This window comes from Malania oleifera, chromosome 1, assembly GCF_029873635.1.
Source record: "Malania oleifera isolate guangnan ecotype guangnan chromosome 1, ASM2987363v1, whole genome shotgun sequence".
Classification (NCBI taxonomy): Eukaryota; Viridiplantae; Streptophyta; class Magnoliopsida; order Santalales; family Ximeniaceae; genus Malania; species Malania oleifera.
In genome coordinates, this window is record NC_080417.1 from 75,261,416 (window position 1) to 75,287,813 (window position 26,398).

The 26,398-nt window shown below is 38.5% G+C and overlaps 1 protein-coding gene across 3 annotated transcripts in view; it reads right to left on the reverse strand.

Annotated features, from left to right (window-relative positions):
* Positions 1-20,196, reverse strand: part of LOC131147067 (plastidic glucose transporter 4) — a 40,340-nt gene extending 20,144 nt beyond the window's left edge. The window contains exons 1-8 of one of the 3 annotated variants that reach the window (XM_058096908.1): positions 20,000-20,196; positions 19,374-19,620; positions 17,989-18,103; positions 17,685-17,752; positions 17,222-17,354; positions 17,034-17,133; positions 16,825-16,937; positions 8,050-8,143 (exon numbers count right to left, since the gene is read on the reverse strand). In XM_058096908.1, coding sequence (XP_057952891.1) covers positions 8,050-8,143; positions 16,825-16,937; positions 17,034-17,133; positions 17,222-17,354; positions 17,685-17,752; positions 17,989-18,103; positions 19,374-19,620; positions 20,000-20,002 — 873 coding nt within the window. In that variant the 5' untranslated portion in view covers positions 20,003-20,196. Of the gene's footprint in view, positions 1-8,049; positions 8,144-16,824; positions 16,938-17,033; positions 17,134-17,221; positions 17,355-17,684; positions 17,753-17,988; positions 18,104-19,373; positions 19,653-19,999 lie in introns of all 3 variants that reach the window. The other 2 variants (XM_058096910.1, XM_058096911.1) reach the window with 2 other exon arrangements.
* Positions 20,197-26,398: the final 6,202 nt, after the last annotated feature.

Consider the following 26,398-nt stretch of genomic DNA (forward strand, 5'->3'; position numbering starts at 1 on the left):
GTGGATGAATGTTGGTAAACAAAAGGTTGGCTAGTTAAGCAAGAGTGCTTTAGCTAGCGCCGCACGGCCCTTCACAACGGTGTGAAAAAGGCGGACGGTGACATTTGGTATCAGAGCCCAAGTCGGTGACACTTGGTGAGAGCCCAAGGTTGAGTTGCTACATGAATTCGATTGCCTTCGTTGTTGGGTTTGGAAAGCTTTGGTAAGTGACCATGGCACCAAACAATGCTGAGAGGATCAGCGTGCTGGAAGCACAGGTTGAAGAGTCAACCAACACTATGGCCGCGGAGGTGGCCCAGATGAGAGAACTTGTTGATGAAGTGAGGGGATCACAAAAACATCAAGCAGGTTTGATAGGCGACATGTCAGAGGACTTTCGCCACACTGTGGAAACTTTGCAAGCCCGGATGGCAGATCTGGATGCAAAGGTAAATGTGATGGTTCTTGCTATAGGGAACTCCAACACTCCGGGAGTTAGCAAAACCAAGGTGCCAGAACCCAGGACGTATGGGGGTGCCCGAGATGCCAAGGAGTTAGAGAACTTCTTGTTTGATGTGGAGCAGTACTTTCGCGTTGTGAGGATGGCCTCAGAACAGGCAAAGGTGGATACTGCAACCATGTACTTGGTTGGTGATGCCAAACTGTGGTGGCGTACCAAGTACAGAGAAATTGAAAATGAAAACTGTGTGATTGATAGTTGGGTAGACTTGAGGAGAGAGCTCAAGGCCCAATTCTTTCCTGAGAATGTTGAGTATAATGCAAGGAGAAAACTGAGAGATCTCAAGCATACGGGTTCAATCAGTGAATATGTGAAACAATTTTCTGTTTTAATGTTGGATATTCGGGATATGTCGGAGAAGGACAAGTTGTTCTATTTTCTAGAGGGGATGAAACCGTGGGCAAGAACTGAACTTCATAGGCAAAGGGTTCAAGACTTGTCAACTGCACAAGCGGCTGCAGAGCGCTTGACAGACTACGCTGGTGATGAGACTGCTTCGTCCAAACGGTTTGGCGGAGAGGGAAACTGTGGAAAGTCTTTCAAGAATGGCAAACCCAAGAGTGGGGGAGCCGACTCTAAATCATCAACCTCACAGGAAGCTTCGTCGTCTCAAGGGTTCAACACACCCAATGGAAAGGGGAAGAGTAAAATTGAGTGTTTCTTGTGTCGGGGTCCTCATAGAGTTTTTGAGTGCCCTCACAAAGCATCACTTAATGCCTTACAGGCTTCCATTGTAGAACAGGCAGTAGAAGACGATGGGGAAGAGGATGATGCCCCGAGGGTGGGTTCAGTGCGGTTAGTGAACGCATTGGAAAAGCAGGCAAAAACACCGAAAGTTACACGAGCAAGAGGGTTAATGTTTGTGGACTTGAAGATAAATGGGAAGAGTACTCGCGCTATGGTGGATACGGGAGCTACTCATAATTTTGTTTCGCAGTTGGAAGCAGGAAGACTCAACTTATCCTTAGAGAAGGATACAAGAAGCGTGAAAGCAGTTAACTCTGTAGCCCAGCCTACTCTAGGAGTAGCCAAGCAAGTGGCTATAAAGCTTGGACAGTGGGAAGGTCATGCGAATTTCACAGCGGTGCCATTGGATGACTATCCAGTCATTCTGGGAATGGAGTTCCTAATGGGGCGAGGGCAATGCTGATACCTTCGGCTAGTTCCCTGTGTCTGATGGGAAATCACTCGTGCATGGTGCAAGTCGTTGCAACGAAAGGAGACGAAGGGAAGTCCCTTTCAGCCATACAACTCAATGAAGGATTGGGTCAGGGTGAGCAGACACGTCTAGCCACGGTGGTGGTAGACAAAGAAGTAGGCCAAGAGCTGGAGCCTACGACCATCCAAGCGGTGTTGGATGAGGATAAGGAGGTGTTGCCGGATAAGCTGCCTCAAAATTTGCTTTCACGACGGACTGTGGAGCAAGAGATCAAGTTGTTATCAGGAGTGAAACCACCTGCTAAAAGGCCATGTTGGATTGCGCCTAGAGAGATAGTAGAGTTGGGGAAGCAACTTGATGAAGTGGAAGCGGGATGTGTTCGCCCTTCCAAAACACCGTTGGGAGTATCGGTGTTGTTTCAGAGGAAACATGAAGAGCATCTACAGAAGGTGTTCGACAGGCTGAAGGGAAACAGTCTGAATTTGAAGAAGGAGAATTTCTCTTTCGCTCGGCGGAGCAACAAATTCCTTGGTCAAGTCGTTGAACAAGGTCGTATCCGGAGGGGTATGGAGAAGGTAAGGATGATTCAAGAACGGAAGATCCCCACGACAGTGAAGGAGTTGCGTTCCTTTCTTGGCCTTACTAGTTTCTACAGGAAGTTCGTTAAGGGGTATTCGCGGAGAATGACTCCAATGACACGACTACTGGGGAGGTATTATTGGCCGCACACGCGGGATGATGTGGTTGATTATACCAAAACTTGTCTCACTTGCCAACAAGACAAGGGGGAGCGGAAAAAGTATGGTACTTTCATGGCCGCACCAAAGTACTGTTCAGCAGAGGGGACGACACAATTGTTCCTTGTGACTGTTGTGAAACATTGGGGTTTTCCCCAAGTTATTATTTGTGACCAAGATTTAATGTTTACTGACAACTTCTTAACAGAATTTTTCAGGATATTCAGGTCACACCTTGACATCTCTTTGAGTTATCATCGACAGACAGACGAACAGATGAAGAGATTCAGAGAGCTGCTAGATGAGTACTAGTGCCATTTTGTCAATGCCAACCAGAAGAATGGCGTGCAACTACTTGATGTGGCTCCGTTCTGTGGCAACGCCCAAAGGCGCTCAATAACCAACAAGAGCCCTTTTGAGCTTGTTACAGACCAGCTGCCACTGTTACCTCACACAGTGGGCGAGCCGTACAGACGAAAGAGTCCCAGGGCGTACATCTTCACCAGTGAAGGAGGATAGAATGTAGAGTTTGCCCAAGCCTATCTGGAGAAAGCTTCTAAGCAAATGAAGAAGTGGGCAGATCAGCAGAGAAAACCGCAATTTCATGTCAATTGCCTCAAGCCATTCAACGACAACACCAACGACCTAAGCAGAAGTCAGTCAAACAGCGCAGAATTGAAGACAGTGCAACCTGACAGACATGATGTTGAAGAGATCCTTGCAGACCGAAAGTTTCTATCCTCAAGGAAGAAGCGGCAGAAGTTCCTAGTGAAGTGGAAGTGCCTTGATGACAAAGAAATCAGCAGGATTTCTGCGGAAGATTTGAAGCCATTCGTGGACAAAGTTGAAGTGTACCTATCGCCAAAAGTCTACGAGGACGTCGACCGCATAAGTGGGGGAGAATGTCACGGGCTAAGCTTGTTCAGGGCATTATGCTTGCCTATGACCGCTTATCTCGTGTGTTTGGGATGGGTTTCCATCATGTAAATACTAGTGTAGGGTTATTTTCTAGTATTTATTTCATTGTAAGCCAAATAAGGCAGTATGATTCCTCAGTCACTTTGATGTTTCCTAGTGCCAGAGTGAGAATGGCCTAGAAAGCTCTTTAGGGGAGGGTGAGTGTTCATCAATCATTGTAAAACTCACTAGCAATTGTCAACGTGCTTAGCCTACTTGCCTCCCTCGCTAAGTACAACATGTCAACGGAGGATTTGTTAATGAATTACGTTTGCTTCAATATTTACTGCTTGGTTGCCACGGCTTTCATGAATTGATTATTATTTCCGCTGCTATCTGATTGAATGTTAATGAAAGTGCTTCGTGGATGAATGTTGGTAAACAAAAGGCTGGCTAGTTAAGCAAGAGTGCTTTAGCTAGCGCCGCACGGCCCTTCAAAACGGTGTGAAAAAGGCGGACCGTGACAACGGGGCACGGAGGTCCAAATCCACTAGCACCAAAATGTTGTACAAAGTGGATACAAAAGGCACGAGCCTTAAAAATACACAAGAGTGTATAAACAAATATAGCAAGATGAAATAACCTCACCAAAATATTCCGAACAAAGCTCCCAAATAACCAACCAAAGTAGCATAAATAGAGAAATCTCAAAATGCTGATACACAGCTGGAGTTGCACGAACTGCAGCAGAGAAAAATGACCGGCGCTGGTGCTGGCTGCAGGCAGAGGTTCTGTGGGAGAGAAAAACCCAAAATGGAGAAAACTAGGAGAGCCGCAGCTGCTGTGGGTGAATAAAAAACAGGAAAAATGAAGGGGCTGCTCACTTCTGCTGCTGCGCGTGAGGGCTTTGAAAATACAAGGCAGCAGCTGCCAAGCTTCCTAGAGAAGCCAAATAATAATAATAAACCAACATCTGTCCAAGGCATGGACCCCACAAGGAGGGAAAACCCAACATAGTGCATGTTCGAGACCCCTTCCTAATAGCAATAGGCATATCAAGTTCACTGTGTAAATCTAAAGCTAAGTTACCTTCAGATATACTTTCCTCTATTGCATCTAAGGGAACTTGTGAGGAATGATGGGTTCAGATGTGCCTAGTTCTTTGTCTGGTATCGACAAAAACTATGTTGTTTTTCGCAATTTAGAAGGGTCAGTCTGCTGCAGGCTGTCTGTGGGTTCAGGTTCAGGTTGCAAAGTGTCAAGTGGTATGATGTCTCCAGGTGCATGTTCAGGTTGCAGGAGATTAGGCCAAAAGTCAGGGTGGTCAGGTTGTTTCTGGCCACAGGTCAGGCTGTTCAGGCTACAGGTGGTCAGGCTGTTCAGGCTACAGGTGGTCAGGCTGTTCAGGATGCAGGTCAGGTTGTTATGTGATAGTTTCATATTCCTACACATCAGTAGGCATAGCATTTGGCATAGAGACTTGATCTAGACCTTGATTAGGACTCCAGAACTGCTTGGGATTGACCCTATTCTCCCCTTGCCGAGCAGTAGGGAGGTAAAATGGGACCAACTCATGGAAGGTGACATCTCTACTAATAAACAGCTTACTAGTCTGTGGGCAATAACACCTATACCCTTTGTGAAACATCGAGTACCCAAGGAAAATACACTTTGTTGCACGAGGTTCTAACTTACTAATATTGCTTGACACATTATAAACAAAGGCAACATACCCGAAAACACATAATGGGAGATCATAATAGAATTTAACCATGGGGTAAATAGCTTTGAGTTTGTCCAGTGGAGATTCAAAGTCTAAAACTCTAGAAGGTATCCTGTTAATAAGAAAGGTAGCAGGTAAGAGCGCATCACCCCAAAAATGCTAAGGAACATTATGGTTAAAGAGTAAGTTGCGAGTGACATCTAGAAAGTGCCGGCTTTTTCTTTCTACCAGACCATTCTGAGGAGAGGTGCATGCACACGAAGTATAGTGAATAATGCCTTTTTCGATAAAGAATGTTTTAAAGTCACTATTGACATATTCTCTACCTTGGTCACTATAAAGTATTCTGATTTTTGTGTCAAAGAGATTTTGGATCATGTTGTAAAAAATAACAAACAGTGAAAAAACCTCAGATTTGTCACACACCAAATACACCCACATATGTCTAGTGAGCTCATCTGTGAATGTTACAAACCAACAATGCCCAAAGACAGAAGATATGCGACAAGTTCCCCACACGTCTGAATGAATAACTAAAAAAGGAGTAGACGCTATATTAGTACTTGAAGGATAAGATACTCTAATGTTTAGCTAATTCACAAGTAGAACAAAGAATTTGGGATACATCAACGAGCATTATTAGGCTAGGAACATTTAACTAAGAACAAGAAAAGATGGATGACCAAGTCTCATATGCCATAGCCAAGCTTCAAGAGGATCACCAGGTCGTTGCATTCCATGAAAACTTGTGGATCGTATCTGTTGTCCGTGCCTGTTGTGCATCTTCACCAGGTACAACCCATTTTCTTCCTCACCCAAACCACTCTTCTGCATTGAGATCAGATCCTGAAGAAAACAACCAGATTCAAAAAGACGCACTAAACAGTTAAGTTGCCTACATAACTTTTGAACAGAGGTTAGGTTTTCTAATAATCGAGGCATATGCAAAACATTAGGCAATGTCAATTTCCCTCCAAGATGAACTGTTCCTTTTCCTGCAACTACTGATGCTGAACCATCAGCAATTTCAACTTTATAGTTACCAGGGCTAGGTTTATATGAGATAAAAACATAGTTATTTCCTGTCATATGGTCTGAAGCACCTGAATCAACAACCCATGCATTACAGTTATTTGAAGTAGTGGAGAAAGCACAGGAAGTTTTACACTTTTACCACCCTCTATAGGGTTGGTAGTCTTAGCACGGATTTCTAGTAACTTCATTAGTTCTGCAAGCTGCTTGTTGGTAAAAGCTAACTTAGTCTCCTCCTGTTGTTGAGCACCTTCAGCCATATGTTCTTTACTCACCCTTTTACCTTTACCTTTATTAGCTTCTAGTCTTCCATGTATCTCCCAACAAGTGTCAATAGTATGCCTCCATTTATGGCATCGGTCACACCAAATATTGTCCTTGTTGTCCCCTTTCTTCCACTTATTTGAAGGTCTACAATCTCTATTGACTGCCATAGCCACGGATTCTCCACTCTGATCCATAGTCATGGCCTTTCTTCTGCTCTCTTCACTTTGTACCATTGAGAAAGCTTCACTAAGGGAAGGAAAAGGAGTTATGCTAATCACCATGGAGCACACATGATCAAATTCAGATTGTAAACCAACCAAAAATTAATACGTCCTTCCCTTCTCCATAAGGCGAGTAACTCTAACCGGCACATAAATATTCTCAAGTTCTAAATTTTGATAATAATCCATTTCCATCCATCATCCCTTTAGAGTACTAAAATAGGATTTAACATCGGAATCACCTTGTTTTGTGTCTCGGATCTGATTCTCCAACTCATACATTGAAGCATCATTACCTCCACTCGAAAATTCCTCTTTCACAGCTGCCCATAGATCACTTGCCTTCTCCATGAATAGGTAGTTACGCCCAATGTTTGGCTGCATAGTGTTGATCAGCCAAGCCAACACCTGTGAGTTCTCATCATCCCATCCCTCTGCTGCAGCTTCATCTTCTTCTGGTTGCTTCATAGAGCCATCTAGATATCCCAACTTTCTCTTCCCTCTGATGGTCATCTTGACTGATTTTGCCCAATTGACATAATTGGTGGAATTCAGCTTCTCAAACACCATCGGGAGGTTGGATTGATCATGCTGGCTGTTGAATTGCATAGCTGACACAAGATGTTTAATGTCAACAGACATGGTGATTTTTGAGGTTTCTGGTTGCAGGTGGGTAGGGACGTGCGGCAGCTAGGGTTTTGCTTGAGAAGGGGGTGGCGGCTGAACTTCTTTCTCAGCCTGAGAGGGTGGCAGCTGAACCTCTTTCTCGGCCTGAGTCTGTGTGCTCGACAAGCTGATGGTGGCTACGGTTTTCAAGACTGAGAGGCTACGGTGTTAAGAATCTTACGCTTTGATAACAAGTATAAAAAACTAACGAATGATTTTTAGTATTATGTTGTCTCTAATGTCATTACATACTACTGCTTTTATGCATGAAGTCAGGTGCCTATAAATAGAAAAAAATCAACTCACACTCATACAATTAATTCTAGGAAATTATAGCTAATAAGGCAAGTCTAATTTAGGACATACTATTTGAGATTCTCGGCACACTCTATGTTTAGAGTTGCCGAGACTGGTAGCTTTCCATATGCGGCAGGCAGATCTTCAACAAAAACTTAGCACTATACATTGGTTTGATTTTGGTTTGACATGGAACCAGTTCAAGGGAGAGGAAGAAGAGAGATGATAGAATTTGGAAAATCTACTCAATTGTTGATGTCCCCTTCAATAGGACATCATTTAGGAGAGAGTTCTTGTCAAACTCAAATTCCAAATCAAGATAGAGACAAAGAGAGTGTGTTGAACTTTGGGTAAATAAAGAAGGGTATTTCTGTCCAATTTAAATGTGATCAAAATTCCTATTGGTGCTTATATATTTTGTATAGATGAGCAAACAGTCCAGACAAAAAACATATTTCTTTGTGCAACAGGTAGTAACATACAATTTTCCTTTTTAAAAAAAGAAATGCACACAGAAAGGTTCCAATCATGAAAAGTCTAGCAAAGAAAACCTGAAAAAGCCACCGAGGGCTTTCTGGACAGAATGCCATTCCCAGTGCCATTAGAATAGAGGGGACCACAGCAATGACAAACATCGTCCTCCACCTGATAAAATAAAAAAGCAATGCACAATAGGAGAATGTAAGGGATTATAAAAAAATAAAACCATATCTAGCAAAACGAAACGGTGTAATAATAATTATGTCTGTTAGAAGATAATATGTTATTTAAGTAATTAGGTTGTGCTGGAAGGAGTGAGGGAGGTACATTTGTCAGTAATATTTTTTATTATTAATATATGAAGGATTAAAGGCAGACCTGGAGCTGTATGTATGCTCCAGGAAACTGCTTCTGGGATTTCTCTTCTTCTTTTCTTCTCTTCTTCATCTCCAACGCTAGGTACTGTATTTTCTTCATTGAATCTTCAATTTATTTCAGATTTACAAGCTACAACATGGTATCAGAGCAGTTAATCTGAACCTGATTAATCTGACGTAGTCAGCCCCTCTCGTCCTCTCCCTTCGTCTCCCTTGTCGACTCTTAAAAGTAAAGATTTTTTTCTGGCTCGAGAGTCCTTTAGGGTTTCCTATCCTTCCCCTCTCAGTTATGAGCCATATTTGTGGGCGTTGTGTGGATCATGGTAGTTCATTCATGTAAAAACAGCACCCTAATGTTTTCTGGTGGACTGCTGTTGCTGTTCTGTTGTTTCCTGACTGCTAGTTGAGCAATGATAACATTATGATGTCATGGTCACTGTTTTCACACTTGCCTATCCTTCTAGCTGCTGCCAGGTTGGTTGGTTATTAAGTGCCTGCTGCTGTTTATGTGCCTTCAGTGCTTCACTGTTGTCTGCCCTCTCCTGAGCAGCCAAAGTATGGCTGCTCTGTTCTGTGTGGTCAAAGCCAACTTTGATAGCATGAGTGGGAGACTATTTGTCTATGATTCCTCCTAGGATACTGTAAAATTCAGTTCTGCATGGTCTTAGATGTGAACGTGATGTTTCATGGAACAGCCAAGGCCGTATAGGATGATCTTCATGAAAGCTTCTCAACATAAATGCCAAGCTTGAGTTTTGGACCTGTCTGAGAAGTTTCAACTAGTCGGTTCTGACATTGAGATGACAGCTCTGACATTGAGATGATTAAGAGGCAAGGCAGAGTTCTTGATTGCCAAATCTCTATGTGGGTTGAGTCTTGAGCCTCAACATATCCATGATTATACCAGTGAATCACCATCCATAAATGAAGCATATGCTAGAATACAATGGACCACAAAACATGGCTCTTAATCTTCTTCTCAAGCTTCTCTGAAAATTTAGTCATGTCTAGCACTGTCCTTGACCGTGTTAAGCATTGGAGGACAAAGGTGAGTTTTGGATGGCAACTGTGGCAAAGATAGTGTATCAAAACTAGGAGTTCATTGAGGGAATTCTCGCATTTGCACACCTTGTGGTAGTGACAATCTATTGTTAATCGCTGTTGGGATCTCCACAAGAAACTGACACAGGACAATGGATCTCTTGTTGAGGGTGATTCTCCCATCAACGCTTCAAGTGCACATGGCCACTCTATTGGGGGGTTGAGTACATTTACCGTGTCCCTAAAGGAGTATAACAATCATGTATGCATGGTTCATCAACTCCAAACTTAATCTTCAACATCTAGTGCTACAGAGGCTGATTCAAGTAAAGGTGGGTTTCTTACCTCTTCATTCACCTTGGGTTATTGATTGTGATGCCTCCTCCCATATGACAGGCAGTCCTAATTTGTTTCGGTCCTGAAGTCCAATAATTTACACTCCAAATCTACTCCCTTCTATTTATCTTCCTCTATATTAAATGTGCCTAAATTTTCCATGAACATGTTATTAGTTATTCAATAACTAAATCTCATATCTATTTCATCATTCAAGATCTCTGAATCATTGGCAAACGCTCATTTGGATCATCCATCTCATCAAAAACTACAAGAAGTTCTTCCCATATTCAAGTATATTTCTTGTTAAGTATTCTACATGTCAATTAAGAAAGCATATTAGGACATCTTTTCTATCTAGAGTTGAGCCTCATAGTAAATCATTGTTTTCTATTATTCATTCAAATATTTGGAGTCCATGTAAGTGAAGAATTTGATTGGCTGTCAATATGTGGATATTTTTCGTGTATGACTTATATCTATTTGTTAAAGATAAGCCTGAATTTTTTTAATATATTTATCAATTCTACAAGGAAATAAAATTTTAGTTTGGCATTGGCATTCAAATTTATTCATCCGATAATGCACTTGAGTTTGTTCAAAATGAGCTTCAGTTATTTTGCTTGGCCAAAGGGATTACACATCAAATATCAAGCACACACACCCCTCAATAAAATAGACTATCTGAAACTAAAAAAAAAAAAAGACATTTACTTGACATAGCACAATCCTACTCCCTTGTGTTCATGTTACTAAAACCTTGACTAATGCTATTCTTTTTCTACTTAATAGAATGCCCTTGAGGGTTCTAGGGGAACAAAATCCCTTATCAGTGTGTGCCCAAAAACATCCATGTTCTCATGGTTTGTTCAAGCTCCACGTACTAGTCAAGACAAGTTCTCTCCTCATGACAAATGTTTCTTTGTCAAACACTCGAGAAGTGAGAAAAGATACAAATGTTATGATCCCCATAATTACAAGAAATATTGTGGTGTTAGTGTCACCTTTTTATTGGGGGATAACTTATTTATTTAGTGTTTGGTCCTCCTTGGATGACTACTTCAAGTCCATCAATGATTTACGTTCTCCTTGGTGGAGAGCATGCATGTACAATTTTGATGATGGTGGTAGATCCAAATCTTGTTAAAAGGGCTTCTTCTATTTCTACTCATGGTATTTCTCTATATCATTGACACTCGCTCATTCAGGTATCCATTTCTTCAAGAACTACAAGAAATCCTTGTCGTATTCAAGTATATTTCTTGTTAAATGTTCAATGTTTCAGTTGAGAAAGCATATTAGGCCATCTTTTCCATCTAGACCCGAGTCTCGTTGTAAATCATTGTTTTCTTTTATTCATTCAAATATTTGGAGTCCACGTAGAGAGAAGAATTTGATTGGTTGTCAATATGTAGATTTTTGTATATGGCTTAGATCTATTTGTTAAAAGATAGAACTGAATTTTTTAATATATTAACCAATTCTTCAAGGAAATAAAATTTTAGTTTGGCATTAGTATTCAAATTTTCTAATATGATAATTCTTGAAGGAAATAAAATTTTAATTTGGCATTGGTATTCAAAATTTTTTGATATGATAATGCACTTGAGTTTGTTCAAAATGAGCTTCTGTTATCTTGCTTGGCCAAAGGGATTATACTTCAAACATCAAGCATACATACCCCTCAACAAAATAGACTATTTGAAACCAAAAAAAAAAGACATTTAATTGACATAGCACAATCTTTAATCCTTTGTATTCATGTTCCTAAAACCATTTGGAATAATGCTATTCTTTTTCTACTGAATAGAATGCCCTTGAGTGTTCTAAGGGAACAAATTCCCTAACCTAAGTGTGCCCAGAAACATCCATGTTCTCATGGTTTGTTCAAGTTCCACGTATTGGTCAAGACAAGTTCTCTCCTCATGAAAAATGTTTCTTTGTTAGGTACTGGAGAAGTGGGAAAGGATACAAATGGTATGATCCCCATAATCGCAAGAGATATGTTATCGTCAATGTCACCTTTTATTGGGGGATACCTTCTTTCCTTAGCGTTTGGTCCTACTTGGATGAATCTATTTCAAGTCTGTCAATAGTATATGGTCCCCCTAATGTGTTGATCTTCCTATTCCTACCCTTATCCCTCTCGAGAAATCTTTTGCTCTTCCAAATCCATCAGTTACTCACCCAAAGAAGCAAAGTAAAGGCTTATGAAAAATGGGAAGCAGACATAGACATGACTACCACCATGCAACTGCCTCTTCTATCCATGGCTAACTAGACTTCTAGCTCTAGGGATCCATCCCATTGTGACTTGGATTTCCCCATTGCTTTGAAAAGGTACTTGAACATGGATATCATTGTGTTTTAGTTATTCTCGTTCCGAGTTCTATGCATTCTTTTGCCTTGTCTATTTCCTTTGTTTCTATCCATCCCTCACGGTTTGAAGCGCTTACCTTGGGTCGAAGCATGTAATGGATGTAAAAATGGATGCCTTGACCATCAAATATGTTCTTGATGGCTTGAATAGCTTAAGGCTCAACAGACCGCAAAGAGGTACACCCAAACATATGGCATTGATTCCTTTTGAGACTCTCTTGTTACTCTAACTCGACTAAATTCCATTCATCTATTGATCTCAGTAGTTAATTTTGGTTGGTCCTTACACCAGTTGGATGTGAACAATGCGTTCTTGTGTGGAAATTTGTAGAAAGAAGTCGACATGGAGCAACTTCCTACATATGTTACTCAAGGGGAGGATGTAAAGTATGTTGGTTGTATAAGACCTTTTATGGTCTTAAGACTAGTTTGACAAATTTTGTGTGTTGTTCTCTACATTTGGCTTTATATCTATTCACTCGATCTTTGTCCACAAAAAGGAAACAAGTGTGGTACTTAAGTAGGCTATGTTGATGATATCATCATTTGTTATTTTTGTGGTACTGAGAATATACCTCATATTTGCTAAGTGAGACAATATGTTGGGAGCTAAACCAGTTGATAATCCGGTAGATTCCAACATGAAGTTGCCTAGGGATGTTGAACTGGATTTTTGAAGACAAGCATTGCATAGGCAATTCATTGACAAGTTGATATACTTGACTGTCACCTGACCTAAGATATCTTCAGTTTATAGAAAATCACAAATAACCACATTGGGATGCTATTTGTAGGATTTTTGTGGTATCTAAAAGGCTCTCCCAGCAAAAGTTAGACATATAAATGTAATAGAAACTCTAAGATCACGGGATATTCTTATGCAGATTAGGCTACCTCTATTGATGATTGAAGTTCTATTACTGGATGTTGGGCACATTTGTGGGAGTTAATTACCTAGCATAGAAAGAAAGAACTACTGCTGCAAGATCTAGCGTTAAAACAGAATACCTAGCTATGTCTCTTACTGTGAGTATGTGAGAAAGAACTACTGCTGCAAGATCTAGTGTTAAAACAGAATACCTAGCTATGTCTCTTACTGTGAGTATGTGAGTGCGCTTATGTAGTTGAAGTATCCTACGTCAAAGATGGGATTTCTTAGTAACGAAGCCAATAGATATGTTTTTTGATAATCAATCTGTCATTTAAATGCTAGCAATCCAGTGTTTCATGAGAGTTCAAAACACATTGAAGTTAACTGTCATTTTGCAAGAGATGGTGTGTGCACTGTTCAAGGTCATGAGGACTCCTTTTGTGAAATCTATGGCTCAGTTAGGCGAGGTTTTCACAAAGCCTTTATTTAGCCCGCCTTTCTAATGGTTGCAACAAGGGTTAGGTGATATTCATACACCTCCAGCTGCTGAGGGGAGTTAGAAGAGAATATATTATTTTAGTAACTAGGTTGTGTCAGTAGGGGTATTTTTGTCCTTGAGTTTTTTTATATTTAATATATAAGAGGGCAGACCTGGAGTTGTACGTATGCTCCAGGAAAATACTGCTGGGCTTTCTCTTCTTTGTTTCTTCTCTTCTCCATCTCTAACTTTAACTGTTGTGTTCTCTTCATTGGATCTTCAATTTTTTTCAGATTTACAGTAACATCCAGATAAGGACATTGAAAAGTTCTTAACCAGGGTTAGCTACAGAGGGGTGTCTGAGAGGCAAACTATCCTCAAAAATTCTAAATGCAATATATAATCAATTCCTTTGACATGAATATGCACTCCCAAAGAGAAAATACACTTTGAGAAACATTAAAAAATGAGTGAATTTTAAGCTTAAAATGATTTACAGAGGATGCCGAATCATTAGAACAAATCTGAGAAAACAATTAAAGAAGAAGCCAAATCAGATCTACTCAGCTTGGATGAAATATGATAAGCTGCAAATACTATGCCAGAAAACTGGTAAGGTAAACCAAAGAGAAAATCCACTTGAGAAACATTAAAAAGATGGGTGAATTTTAAGCTTAAAATGATTTTCAGAGGGTGCAGAATCATTAGAATAAAGCTGAGAAAAAAATTAAAGAAGAAGCCAAATCAGATCTACTCAGCTTGGATGAAATATGATAAACCAGAAATCCTATGCCACAAAACTGGTAAGGTAAAAGAATTAATTTTGTTAAACTAATATATCCTACGCCACAAAACTGGTGAGGTAAAATAATTAATTTCAGTAAACTTATATATACTCGTACAGTCCTATCACGGAGGAAAATTAAAATAAGGAAACTCCCATGGCCTAGAGCCAACAATATCTTTTCATGAATTCTAGTTTCCATGCACAATTGAGAAATCAGCATATAATGATCACAATCTAAGATGTCTGAGAATTGAGGCTCTATAACATGTTCAAGAAACTTCATAAACCCAGTCCAAAATTTCTGTGCCAAGAAAGCACCATACCAGATTTCAAGAACATTTCCCAAATTGACATAGCAGTTGCATATTAGAATAAGGAGCAAATTTTCTCCTATTTAAGAGATAACTTGATTCCACAGCCACAGCGATGACAAAAACAGGATAACCAAAACCAAAACTCACAACAATATGTGCATATCTCAGCTCTTTGTAAATGATTCACTATTAGACCCAAAACAAAAGGCAGAACAAACTAGACTACATAAACCTACAAAAGAATTTAACATGAATAGCTCAAGTTCATGGAAGATTAAAACATGCTCAAAACAACTTAGTCCAAACTTCTGAAGGAAATTTGAACTCTTAAATGCAGAAGGTGTGATAAGATTCCAAAATGGAAGTTCTGGATTTTTATATTTTGACAGTGGAACTGTCAAGCATCTGACCAAACTCAAGCCATTGTACCAAATACAAATAGACTATAATGATATATCTAGTTTGCGCAGCAAAGCAAAGATGATGCCCATTACAGCTTTAACCATTCCCACAGGCTACCAGATTTTTACCAGTCCTTTCTCTCCCAAACATACCACTTCCTGACAGACAAGATACACAGGTACATACTACTCATCCAAAATGCAATCTTGATAACCAAAACATGCTGCTTCATTACAAAGGAGGGGGACCAACAAAATATAAAAATATCTTCTATACAATCCCCAAATTCAAATACTGTTAAATATTTAAAAACTAAAAACACAAATCAAGAAAAGACTGCCTTCTTTCATTTAGATGTTTGTATTGTCATAACTTTCTGCTTTCTTTCAAAATATACTACAAACAAAACATTTTTACATGGCTAGAGAAATTCATCCTTCATATGACCCTAACACATGTGAAACACTACCTTGCAACTTTTTACTGTTTCAATTCTGTTTCCACAAAGCATGTTCAGACTTCAGACTAGTTTTGCTTTCCTTTTTTTTTTATACTTTTTTTTGTTCCTTTGTGATAAACCAGAAATATATTAAGGGAAGAAAGAGAGAAGATACAAACCAGAGGATAAGGCATACTGCAAACAAACTAACACACAGGAAAAATAAAAGCAAAAATTAAGAAAAAACACATATTAATGAAGAAAATTCTCCAATCTCTCTGCAAGTTGTTTAGAGAAATTCTTCCAAAGAGGCCATCACAAAAACATCAATGTGAAGCAAGAAAGGCCATTCTACACCAAACAAAACTAGCAGTACTATAGCACTTAATGGTTTCAGCATTACACTCCAAATAATCCAAATAACTGCAAAAACAGGACACTTCCATAGAACCTTCCTCTTCTTCTTCAATCCAGAACCCCTAAAATAAGTACAGAAACATTCCAAAAAATATGGGACAACCCAACGCTCTCCATAAACGCAAAAAAAAAAAAAAAAAATACTCCAGATACCCACAAGAAAAGGAATCTCGCTACAATAGATGCAAACAAGCCACCTCATTTTGATAACAAAGCACACAAACAGGGAGAGTGCACTGTTACCTTGAGCAGCTGAGAAAACTGTAACTACTCATATTTTTGACTAATTTCAGCCTCCTCTGCCAAAAGTTATCATGCAAATTGTAAAATTATAGAATGGGAGTCAGATGTTATGGAAATACAGTTCAAGCTTGCACATGATTATCATTACAACCTCAAAATTATAGAATGGCATTGAGACGTTATAGAGGAAAAATGTAGTCCCAAACCTTGATATCAATTATTTTTACCCTGTACCTAGCATTGGAAGCTACCTATAAGCAGTTGAATAATCAACTTTTGTGGAGAATCATCAAAATTTGAATTACACTCATATGCTTCAACTTACTGTACTCTAAAATTTCTTTGTTGTGTTTGAGAGCAAGGATTTGTCAGGCCTTTGATTTGGATTTGTGTGGATTTGGACAACTGTGTTGAGTTTTGTCGAATTCGGACAAATCCAAATCCAAGGCCTGAATTCCAAGCTCCCAAACAAAAGATTAGTTCAGATGCACCCATAATGCCTTTGAATTGATTGCTAAAATAAAGAAATGATCATAATTTAAGGCTCTAAATGAAATTTACGAATTGCATCAATGAAAACTTATACTTCAACAAACACCTTTTCAACAACCAAAAAAACACACCATACACAGTGGTACAATGGAAAACATTTCCTAGTAAACGTTTATGCCTCTCTTCAGCATATTCATATTTAGCTCAAATGTTCGTGTGCTTTCATCTTGCTCTTTGATTCAAAAAAGTGAAGTCTAAATGAAGAAATACCATAGAGGGTTTCCTGCCAAAGGTAATCCAGCAACCAACGCTGCAAGAATCCCAATACAAATAAAAAGCTGGTTTACAGATCCAAGGGCACCACGAATTTCAGTTGGTGATATCTGAAAAGAAAATGTGTGAGCAGGAGGAATACAAAGAAAAAGAAAGGAGAAACAGGTCATAGACACAATGACTATATGTAAATGACACGATACTACCTCAGATATGTAAAGTGGCACAATAGCAGAAGAAATGCCGATTCCAATTCCAGCAAGTATACGACCAACAATCATTGTCTGCACACTCTGAGCTGTGGCACTAGAAAATAATCAAAACATTTTGAACTATTACTTCCAATAATTGTAATCAAAGGTCACAGCATCATTATTAATTACAAAAGACGGACCAAAGAAATGCCCCAACAGCAAGCGGAATTGCATCTAATTGAAAAGTCTTTGTTCTACCAAACTTGTCAGCCAATGTTCCCCCAGTAAATGAACCAATGGTGGCACCAGCTAGACTTGCACTAACAACCCATCCTACAAAAAATTTTAGAAATAGCAATTACAAATTCTGTTGTGCACTAGCTTGTAATTTAGGGTACAGTGTGGGTACCAACTGTTCGACAAATCATAAAATCTTGGCATGCTTATATGCATTTATATTGTGTGGAGGCTATAGACAAGGACCCTCTCTATATTATTACATTTTGCAATATAGCACCTGGTTTTTGGACATATGCTAATCATTTGCTACATTTTTTAAGATGTACAAATACAAAAATAAAATAAAAAAATATGGAAAGATACGCACACATGCACATGCATGTCGTGCTTGTGGCGCACACATTTTTTTTTTTTCAAACTTGCCTTGTAAAACAGTGTTTTCAACAATCCCAAGGTCTTTAGAGAGGTATTCAAGAGCACCATTGACCACCCTGCCATAAGATAGGAAGTACAGAATTGCATGAAGTTTTATAAACAAATAGATTTAACAAGGAAAAAAAAATACAATCAGAAGCAGAAAACATTGAAAACTTGGATATCAATGTGAAGTCAATTGTTAAGATTATAACTAATAAAGTAACCACAGCTGGTAAGCAAATTAATATTTTCAAATTAGAAAGGTCGAATGCAAACAAATACAGCATGTGGTATTTAAACAAAGACATACCCTAAATGATAACCAAACAAAATAGCTCCCAAGCAAGCAATGCCAACATATGGTAAAACAATTCCAGTAGATTTTCCCAGAGGCTTGTCTAAAGGAGCATCCTCAAGATCCCCATCTGCAACACAATTTTGTAAGCCGCTCATAAAAACAATAAATGTAGAATCTAGAAGTGTCAAGCTTCATGATTAGATGATGAAATTTCTTGATAATTCTTGGAGGGACATTTAGTGTTCTAAGAGGCATAAATACAACCTCACTAATATCCCATGCCAAAACTGCAAAAGTAAGGATGTCCACAAATGTGCAAAATTTGATAAAACAAAAGATCTCCTCTTCCCTTTTCAAAATGTGGATCAAGATAACTAAACAAGCACATCAAAAAAGCAAACAATAATTAACAATGGTTAGTCATTTAACACTAACAGACCATCCTGACAACAAAGGAGAATAAGAACCTGTCACTTGAGGGGCTTTCTTAGTTGAAAAGCTGGAGTCAGCAGCAAATAAAACACCAAGGTTATGTTTGGTTCACGAAATACCCATTCCTATGTATAAGATGAAATACAATAAAATGTAATGAAAATTGTATGGATATGTAACAATTTAGAAAGAACTCACTCGTCTAAAAAATTATGTTATTCCATCCAACATGGGAGAGGAAAGGAATAGACATTTGGCATTCCCATGGTGAAATTTGGAAATAGTTAATTCTTTATCTATTCCTTGTTATGGATTCATAAACAAAATTTGCATTCTTACTTGCTCTACAGTGGTAATGCAATTTTTTACGAACATTATCAAAGGCTTCTATTGTAACCACTCTATTCCTAGAATCCTAGGAATAGAGATTTCGCAAACCAAACTTAACACAAATGAATAACTTGGAATCACATAAGACTTGCAAACTCAAGGGACAAAAAAGTGTTGGGACTTCCATCCACCCATTCAGTTAACAATCTGTTGAATAGACACAAATAAAATCAGTAAAATAAGCAGAGAAGGCAAACCATAGCTGACCTGACCATGTAAAAAATTCAGCAGAGATAATCAGACAAACAATGCTGATCACAGCTTATTACATAACATCAGTTGCCCACATCATAATTTAATCACAAAAGAGTTGATACGTACAAAATGGCAATCAAAAAAAAAAACTCCAGACAAATATCTTAGACTGCTCCAAAATTTGAGCAACTATGTCATCAGTTAAGGCACAGCCAAATGAAAGAAGCAATAACTGACGACACTTAAAAAATAAAAATAAAAAAAAAGTCCACCTAAATGAACAGATTAGAAAATCCCAAAAAAAAAAAAAACGAATAAATAATAAAGATCAAATAGTAAAGCAAAGCAATGAAGCGTAAAATCAACGGTGACAAACAGACCAGAAACTTGTGCCTTGACCGATCGGGCCTTCACCGCAGACCTAAACAAACATTCGACAGCAGTTCCTGCACGGGCAAGCTCGGCTCCCATGGCGACTGAACCCAGACGCAGTCCACAGCAGGTGCCCCTATCTGTCATGCAGAGATTCCTCTTCCTAAATACCCCAAAACCAGGTGAAAACCTATTGTTTCGAACTTCGACCCCTACGCTTCCTTTCACTGCATACGTTGAAGCTTGCATTTTCAGCTGATGAAAAGGCCAATTAACCCAAAAGTCAACTGATGAGAGAGAGAGAGAGAGAGAGAGAGAGAGAATTCGTTACCCAAAAAGAAAAAGGAAAAGAAAAAACGGAACAGAGAACAGTAAGCGACCGCTATGAAATTTATTACATGTAGAGGTAAAGAAAAATTATCAGACAAATGCTTCGTATCACAGAGCAGAAAAGAAATGTTGATGAACTTAAAGCAAACTATCCAGCAAATGAATCGCAAACAATGCCAGAAATGTTACTATCTAAAAGATTCTTGGCCCCAAAAAGAAGAACAGAGCAAAGAGAAGACTGAGAAGCGACTAAGAAGAGAAACGCAGGGTAAACAAATTGGAAGTAAAGTCAAAGCAAATTAACCATAAATTGCGGCACAGAAACGCTGCTATAAGTGGCAGAACCAGAGCATAGGACGCCCGCAACTCGCTATGCGCTCTCTCCCTCTCCCCGTAAGCTCTGTTTTTCCTCCGCAGCGATGGTGTGTAAGCCAGAGAAGGAAGGGGAAGCCGCGGAAGGTCCGCCGACTGCAGGGTGTTCTTTTGAGGTGGGGTCCACGTGGCCCACCCGCACGTGACTCGGGGTCTTCCTCTGTCGATCGTCAGCCAGCCTAGTTTTTGCCTTTTTTTATTTTTCTTATATAAAAATATTAATAAAGGTAATGGTAAATTTTATTTCCCATTCCGATGTTTCCTAAAATTTACGGGATTTTTAATCAAAATATGCTAGACCATTTATGTTTTTTAAATAATAAGAGTGGTTATTGGTTGATGTGTGGCAGCCAAAAAACGTTGAACTGTCCAGTGTCTTTTACTTAAAAAATATTGGACCATCAAACGTTTTTTAAATAAGGAGAATTGGCCGTTGGTTGACGTGTGGCAATCAAAAAATATTGGACTGTCGAGCGTTTTTTGCTCTACCCATGCAACATGAAAACTTGTAATTTTTGTTTATTAGAATTATTTGAATCTATAGGATGTCTATTTCAATTGATTTCATTGAATTCAACGAATGATCAAAAGAAATTTTGAATAAAAAACCTTTTTCACTTAATTTTCAACTTTTCTAGAATATGTCAGTCGATAAATTAGTAGTTGTTATTTTTGTTTCTTTAATACCTTTTGTGGTTCGTATACCCGTCATGTTCCTTTGATTATTTACAAATGGTACTCAAGCTCTTAATTTTGCAACTTTCGTTGTGGCTTATATAAGCGAATCTATGGAGGGTCATCATTGACTCGGTTTTTTTTTTGTTTTTTAGTTTAACCCAACGCAATGTATGCGCAGTTCAAGATAATTTACTTAGGTCACATAAATATACAAATACAAAGTGGTCCATATGATCTAGAATAATAATGACAAAGATAAAAAGAAAAGGGATCTAAAAATTTTGGCAGAGTATACATTCACTGTACATCAACTTACTGTAAAAATTTTGACAGTGTCTCCTCTTTAAATCAAGTATATCCATTCATTCTTACACTTGTTCAAAGAAAACAATTTTCATCGACAATTGATACCAATATTTTCACAACTTTCATACATAGCTGTTGACATTCACACTACATCGAATTACAGTAAAAATTTCGATAATCGATAACAACACTTTTACAACTTTCATACATAATTGCATACATTGAGACTATGCAAGCAGTAGTTTCCAATTACATATACATATTAGGAAAGAACAAATAAACATCCCTTATTATGCAGAAATAATATAATGAGGCTATACAAATGAAAACATAAGAATCAGACTACTGTACAACACAATATAGGTCGTAAAGTACCTATACAACAAATGACTACTCAAGTGCCACACGCAGGTGGTCTCCCGTGTCGAGGTGGCTGTCGTCTGCATACACCCTCTCCTTACTAGTCATCTCCATCAAGTCTCTTGCCCCTTCGTCGTCTTGTAGGTCTATCATCTATGCCCTGAGGTACTGCATCATCATCCATATGAAGCAGATTAGGAGATGACTAATATAATGATGTTGGACGAGAACAAGGTGGCGTGGCTGGCGCATCCACATCCTCAACATCTAGACTATCATCCAGCAGAAATGATATAGATGGAGTGGTAGGAGAGTCGGACAGGGTACTCAAACTTGAAGGCGAACATTTGAAGAATACGATCTGCTACTGGGCGGCTTAACAATATGAGTTCCCGTCGAACATGCATAGGGTGCTGACAGACCAAACAAGTACTCAGCTTGTACAACAGGCGACTCACCGGAGTGGCTCCGTGAACCACTATCCGCACGCGGAGCATGTCCTCCTCATACTAGAACTCCTTTACCTCCTCATGTAGGCAGGTTAGGTCAAGGTACATGGGTTCGTCATCCATCCTTGTGAAAAATCCTCAATCCAGATCTCACAAATCCCTGTACTACAGGATCTGGAGAGATTAGATCTACCTCCTATAGTATGTCATCCTGCATTATAGAACAAAATTTAGTTAGTACATTCGCATCATAAAATCCACATAACAAAAGTACAATGTGTGCGTTAATGTCTACTTACGAGACTCATATATACATCAACGATCCTATCCATGAAGTCTCATGTGACGAACCTATACCACCTGAAGTATGGGTCATCTAGACGCAAAGGACCTTCTTCCAGCTCCACTAGGATGATATGTGACTCACTTCTAAAAATGAGTAGCACTAGGGCTATCCCAAGTATAGGAGCTACGTCGTGAAATAATTAGCCCAAATAGGCCAGATCGTCTCCACAAGGAATGTAAATTAGTTTTAAACTAGCGTAAAATAGGAGGAGAAAATAAGAAAATAAATTTTACTGAACATGGTTTAGATTCGAAATTTTGGGTTTTTGGAGAATTTGTGATGGAATTAAAATGACGCAAAACTTAAACTATGAACCTAACAGGCATGAACAATAAAATAAATACTATGAAATTAAATAGCCCAAATAACTATGCCAACCCATTATTATCCATTTAATAACTCAACAAAAATAACTAGACTCCAACTCAACACAATAAAGACTTGAATAAAATAAATAGATCTTACAATCTCTAAAAATAAACTGACCTTAACAATAGTTAAACTAAAAATGAACTTAATCTAGCAATATCTTAAACACAAACAAACCTAATACTAACATAAACAAAAATATTCAATCCAATAATCAACTCAACCAAATATTAAAATAAGGAACAAAAAGTAAATAAACAATTATGAATTCTTTAACAATGAAATATACTAAACACACTAATTAACTTAAACAAACAATTAGTTCCAACACTAATTTTAAATAGAAACAAGTTATACTCAACAATAAATCTAATTCAAACAAGATTTAATGACTTTAAATAAAAAAAGACAAACTGACTTCTATAATAAGAATAACCCAAATAAAATTTCATTCCAACACTGATTTTAAATGAAAAAAAAAATAAACTGAACTTAATAATAAGAATAACCCAAATAAATATGTAATTTCAAACAGAGAGAGAGAGAGAGAGAGAGAGAGAGAGAGAGAGAGAGAGAGAGAGAGAGAGAGAGAGATCAAGGAGGGCTGGCCGTGAGAAATCCCCCAACACAACTGCAGTTCTTCCTTGTGCAACAGCTCGCAGCGCCCCTAGCACAGCTCCTTTGAAGACCTCTAAAGAAAAACTTCAATAACCCTACAAAAAAACTCAGCCTAAAACTAGCCACAACTTTTTGACTTTTCTCCCTTTACTTTTATTTTCCCTCCTTTTCTTGCCCTCCAGCCCACTGCCTTGCAGCAACCCCAGCAATAAACCCTCTAAGAAATCCTACTTTAAACCCCACAAGAAGCCTCTAATTGTTGACTTTTCAAATGCATTAAAAAAAATAATTTTTTTCAATTCCTTTAAACCCTCCAAAGCCCATGGCCCTCCTTGCTTTCTTTTTCTTGAGTGCACGGCCCCTTCATGTGTTTTTATTCCAGCAACCCACATTGAAGCGGCCCATTCATTTAATTTGCTTTTATTTCATGGCTCACATGTAATATATTATGTCCACATACTTCCTTGCGTTGTGCAGGTACAAAAACTGTAAGCTCAATTTTAACCTTCTTGGAGCCTATTTGTTGCAAAACTCAAAACATGAAAGTTGTAGATAATCCTTTCCTATATCTCCAAAAATTTGAATCGTCTCAATCGGAGTTCGGATGGAAAAGTTATGCATGAATTACGGACAGATGCCGGTTTTGGTTCCCATGAATTTTTCTGCAATATAAAATTGCCAAAAATTCATAAATTGTGCAATAAAACTCAAAAAGTGATAAACACGGCACTTTGTTAAAATATTGGACTTAATTGGTCAGTTAATTAAAAATATAAGTCATAAAGCCCAGGTTAAGATGCATAATTACACAGTTTTAGCGCGTAATCACACCCCTCAACTAACGTTTTGCTAGTCTCTAGCAAATAACGTGAATAAATTTTAGGATGGTGCCCACAACTACGAACTCCGGCAAAATTGAAATGAATGCACATGCAACACAATCATACCATTTCACATACAAGAACATAACTGAATTTCACACTAACTCCTTCATATTCAATGCACACAACTTTGAAGCACATCACTCATGCAAGTTTCATCTTTTATATAGCAATTAAGAACAATATACTCACATGAAGTAAATCGGTGGTACAATTCATAGTTAATGCGGTCATATAAGATCGAGTATAAATTGGTAAAATCTCGAGGTGTGTGTGATGTGTGTGACCCAGTACACTTAGGGATACCAGTGGACACCTACAGAACAATCGCTTTAACTCGGCCTAACTGGTATACCCTCAAGAACACTCAAAGAAAATGGGTTCACTTATCATATGTGAGGAGGAGTGTTGCGATCAAACATCCCACATACTGAAAGGAACAAACGCTAAGTATATGGAATGGACTAGTCTGAGAAGGATCTAGCCTATCTGTGAGGTGTCGGGACCTTCACCCTAGCATCTTCTCACCTACTCGCCATATCCAACCGAGACCACCCTAGATCAACTTATTCACAAACTTGTCGTGAATACATCTGAGGCATTAAACGGTTGAAGAATCTTCATATGTGGAAAACATGTGTCGTGTCTTTGACTTTTTGTAGTATTTCTATGGAGTCAGCATTAGCATTTTCATTTCATGCACATTTTTATTTCTTATTCTTTCTTCTGCTCATTTTTCATTTTCTGTCTTTTCTTGATCAATTAGGACAATCTTTACACTTTTTTTGTTATCTTTATACCTTCAATGGGAATTAAGCTTGAATAGTGGTCCATGAACTAAGTCTATCTCTAGGGGTTGCTCAGCCTTCACATCTTGAGTAGACTACAAGACCTAAGTTTCTATCTCCTCACTAGATGTCACCTCTATGCTAGCAAATCAAAAATAGAGACTAGTGTACAAGGAATCATCCAAAAAAAGAGAATTGAGTTCCATGAACTCTGATTTGATGTTAGCGCTCAAAAGGACGATAAATAGCTCAAAGATATCTCACAAGGTGTCATAGTAGCCACGGGTGTTCTCTTAGTGCTCACAAGGAAATTCTAAGTGCAATGAATCATGTGGATGTGTTTATTCAGCCTCGTGAGATGTCATGTAAATACAAGAAATTATATAGCCAGATTAATACGAGTGTACTACCAATCAATTCTTCATGGAGTCACAAAATCATATAAAGAGAAACTACGCCTAAATGACTAAAGTGTATAATTCTTAAGTTATATGCAAGTAAGTGAAGGGTATAAGTCAGTTCGCAAATAAGAAATTCAGCATGCTCTAAGCTCAATAACAGTATTTCCCAAATGTGGACCAAACTGACATGCAAACATCACATGCAATTTTCACATTGAATTTTTTTTTTTTTTTCACATGGAAGCACACTATTGCTTATGCAAAATTTCTCCCCCCAACTAAAATGAGACATTGTTCTCAATGTGAAAGCATAGAGGAAATTGGAAAAGATATGCATGGGGGAAACAAACCAACAGAAAAAAAAAAAAAAAACAATAGAGAGTCACAACCTACAAAAACAGTAGAAAAAGAAAAGAAAGATGTAAATAAGAACAAATAAAACAAAAAGAAAAAGAAAAGAGTAAATGAGAAAGGTCAAAGGACTCCCCTAGGATCTTGCAGAAGCAAGACCTCCTCATGCGAGTCGAATGGAATCATGAAAGGCTTAAGATGCTGGCCATTGACTGTGAAGTTGTTGCCATTCTTTGGATCTACAATTTCTACTGCGCCATGAGAATGAATTTTTTCAACGATGTACGGACCACCCCATCGGGACTTCAGTTTCCCAAGAAACAGATGCAATCTGGAGTCATAGAGAAGCACTTGCTGAGTAGGGAAAAGCTGTTTGTCTTTGATTTTCCTATCATACGGCAACTTCATCTGCTCCTTTGCTAAGCAGGCATTGTCGTAAGCTTCCCTCCTAAACTCTTCAAGCTCACATACCTGCAATTTCCTTAAACCCTTGGCATCATCAAGTGAAAAGTTAATTTGTTTTATAGCCCATAAAGTGCGATGTTGAATCTCAACAGGTAAATGACATGTCTTACCGTAAACTAACCTATAGGGGGACATCCCTAAATTCGTCTTAAATGCAGTTTGGTAGGCCCAGAGTGCATCAACAAGTTTTTTTGACCAATCTTTTCGATTAAGACACACCGTTTTCTCGAGTATGATTTTGATCTCTCTATTGGCCAACTCAGCTTGACCATTAGTTTGAGGGTGATATGGAGTAGAGACCTTATGGGTCACTCCATAC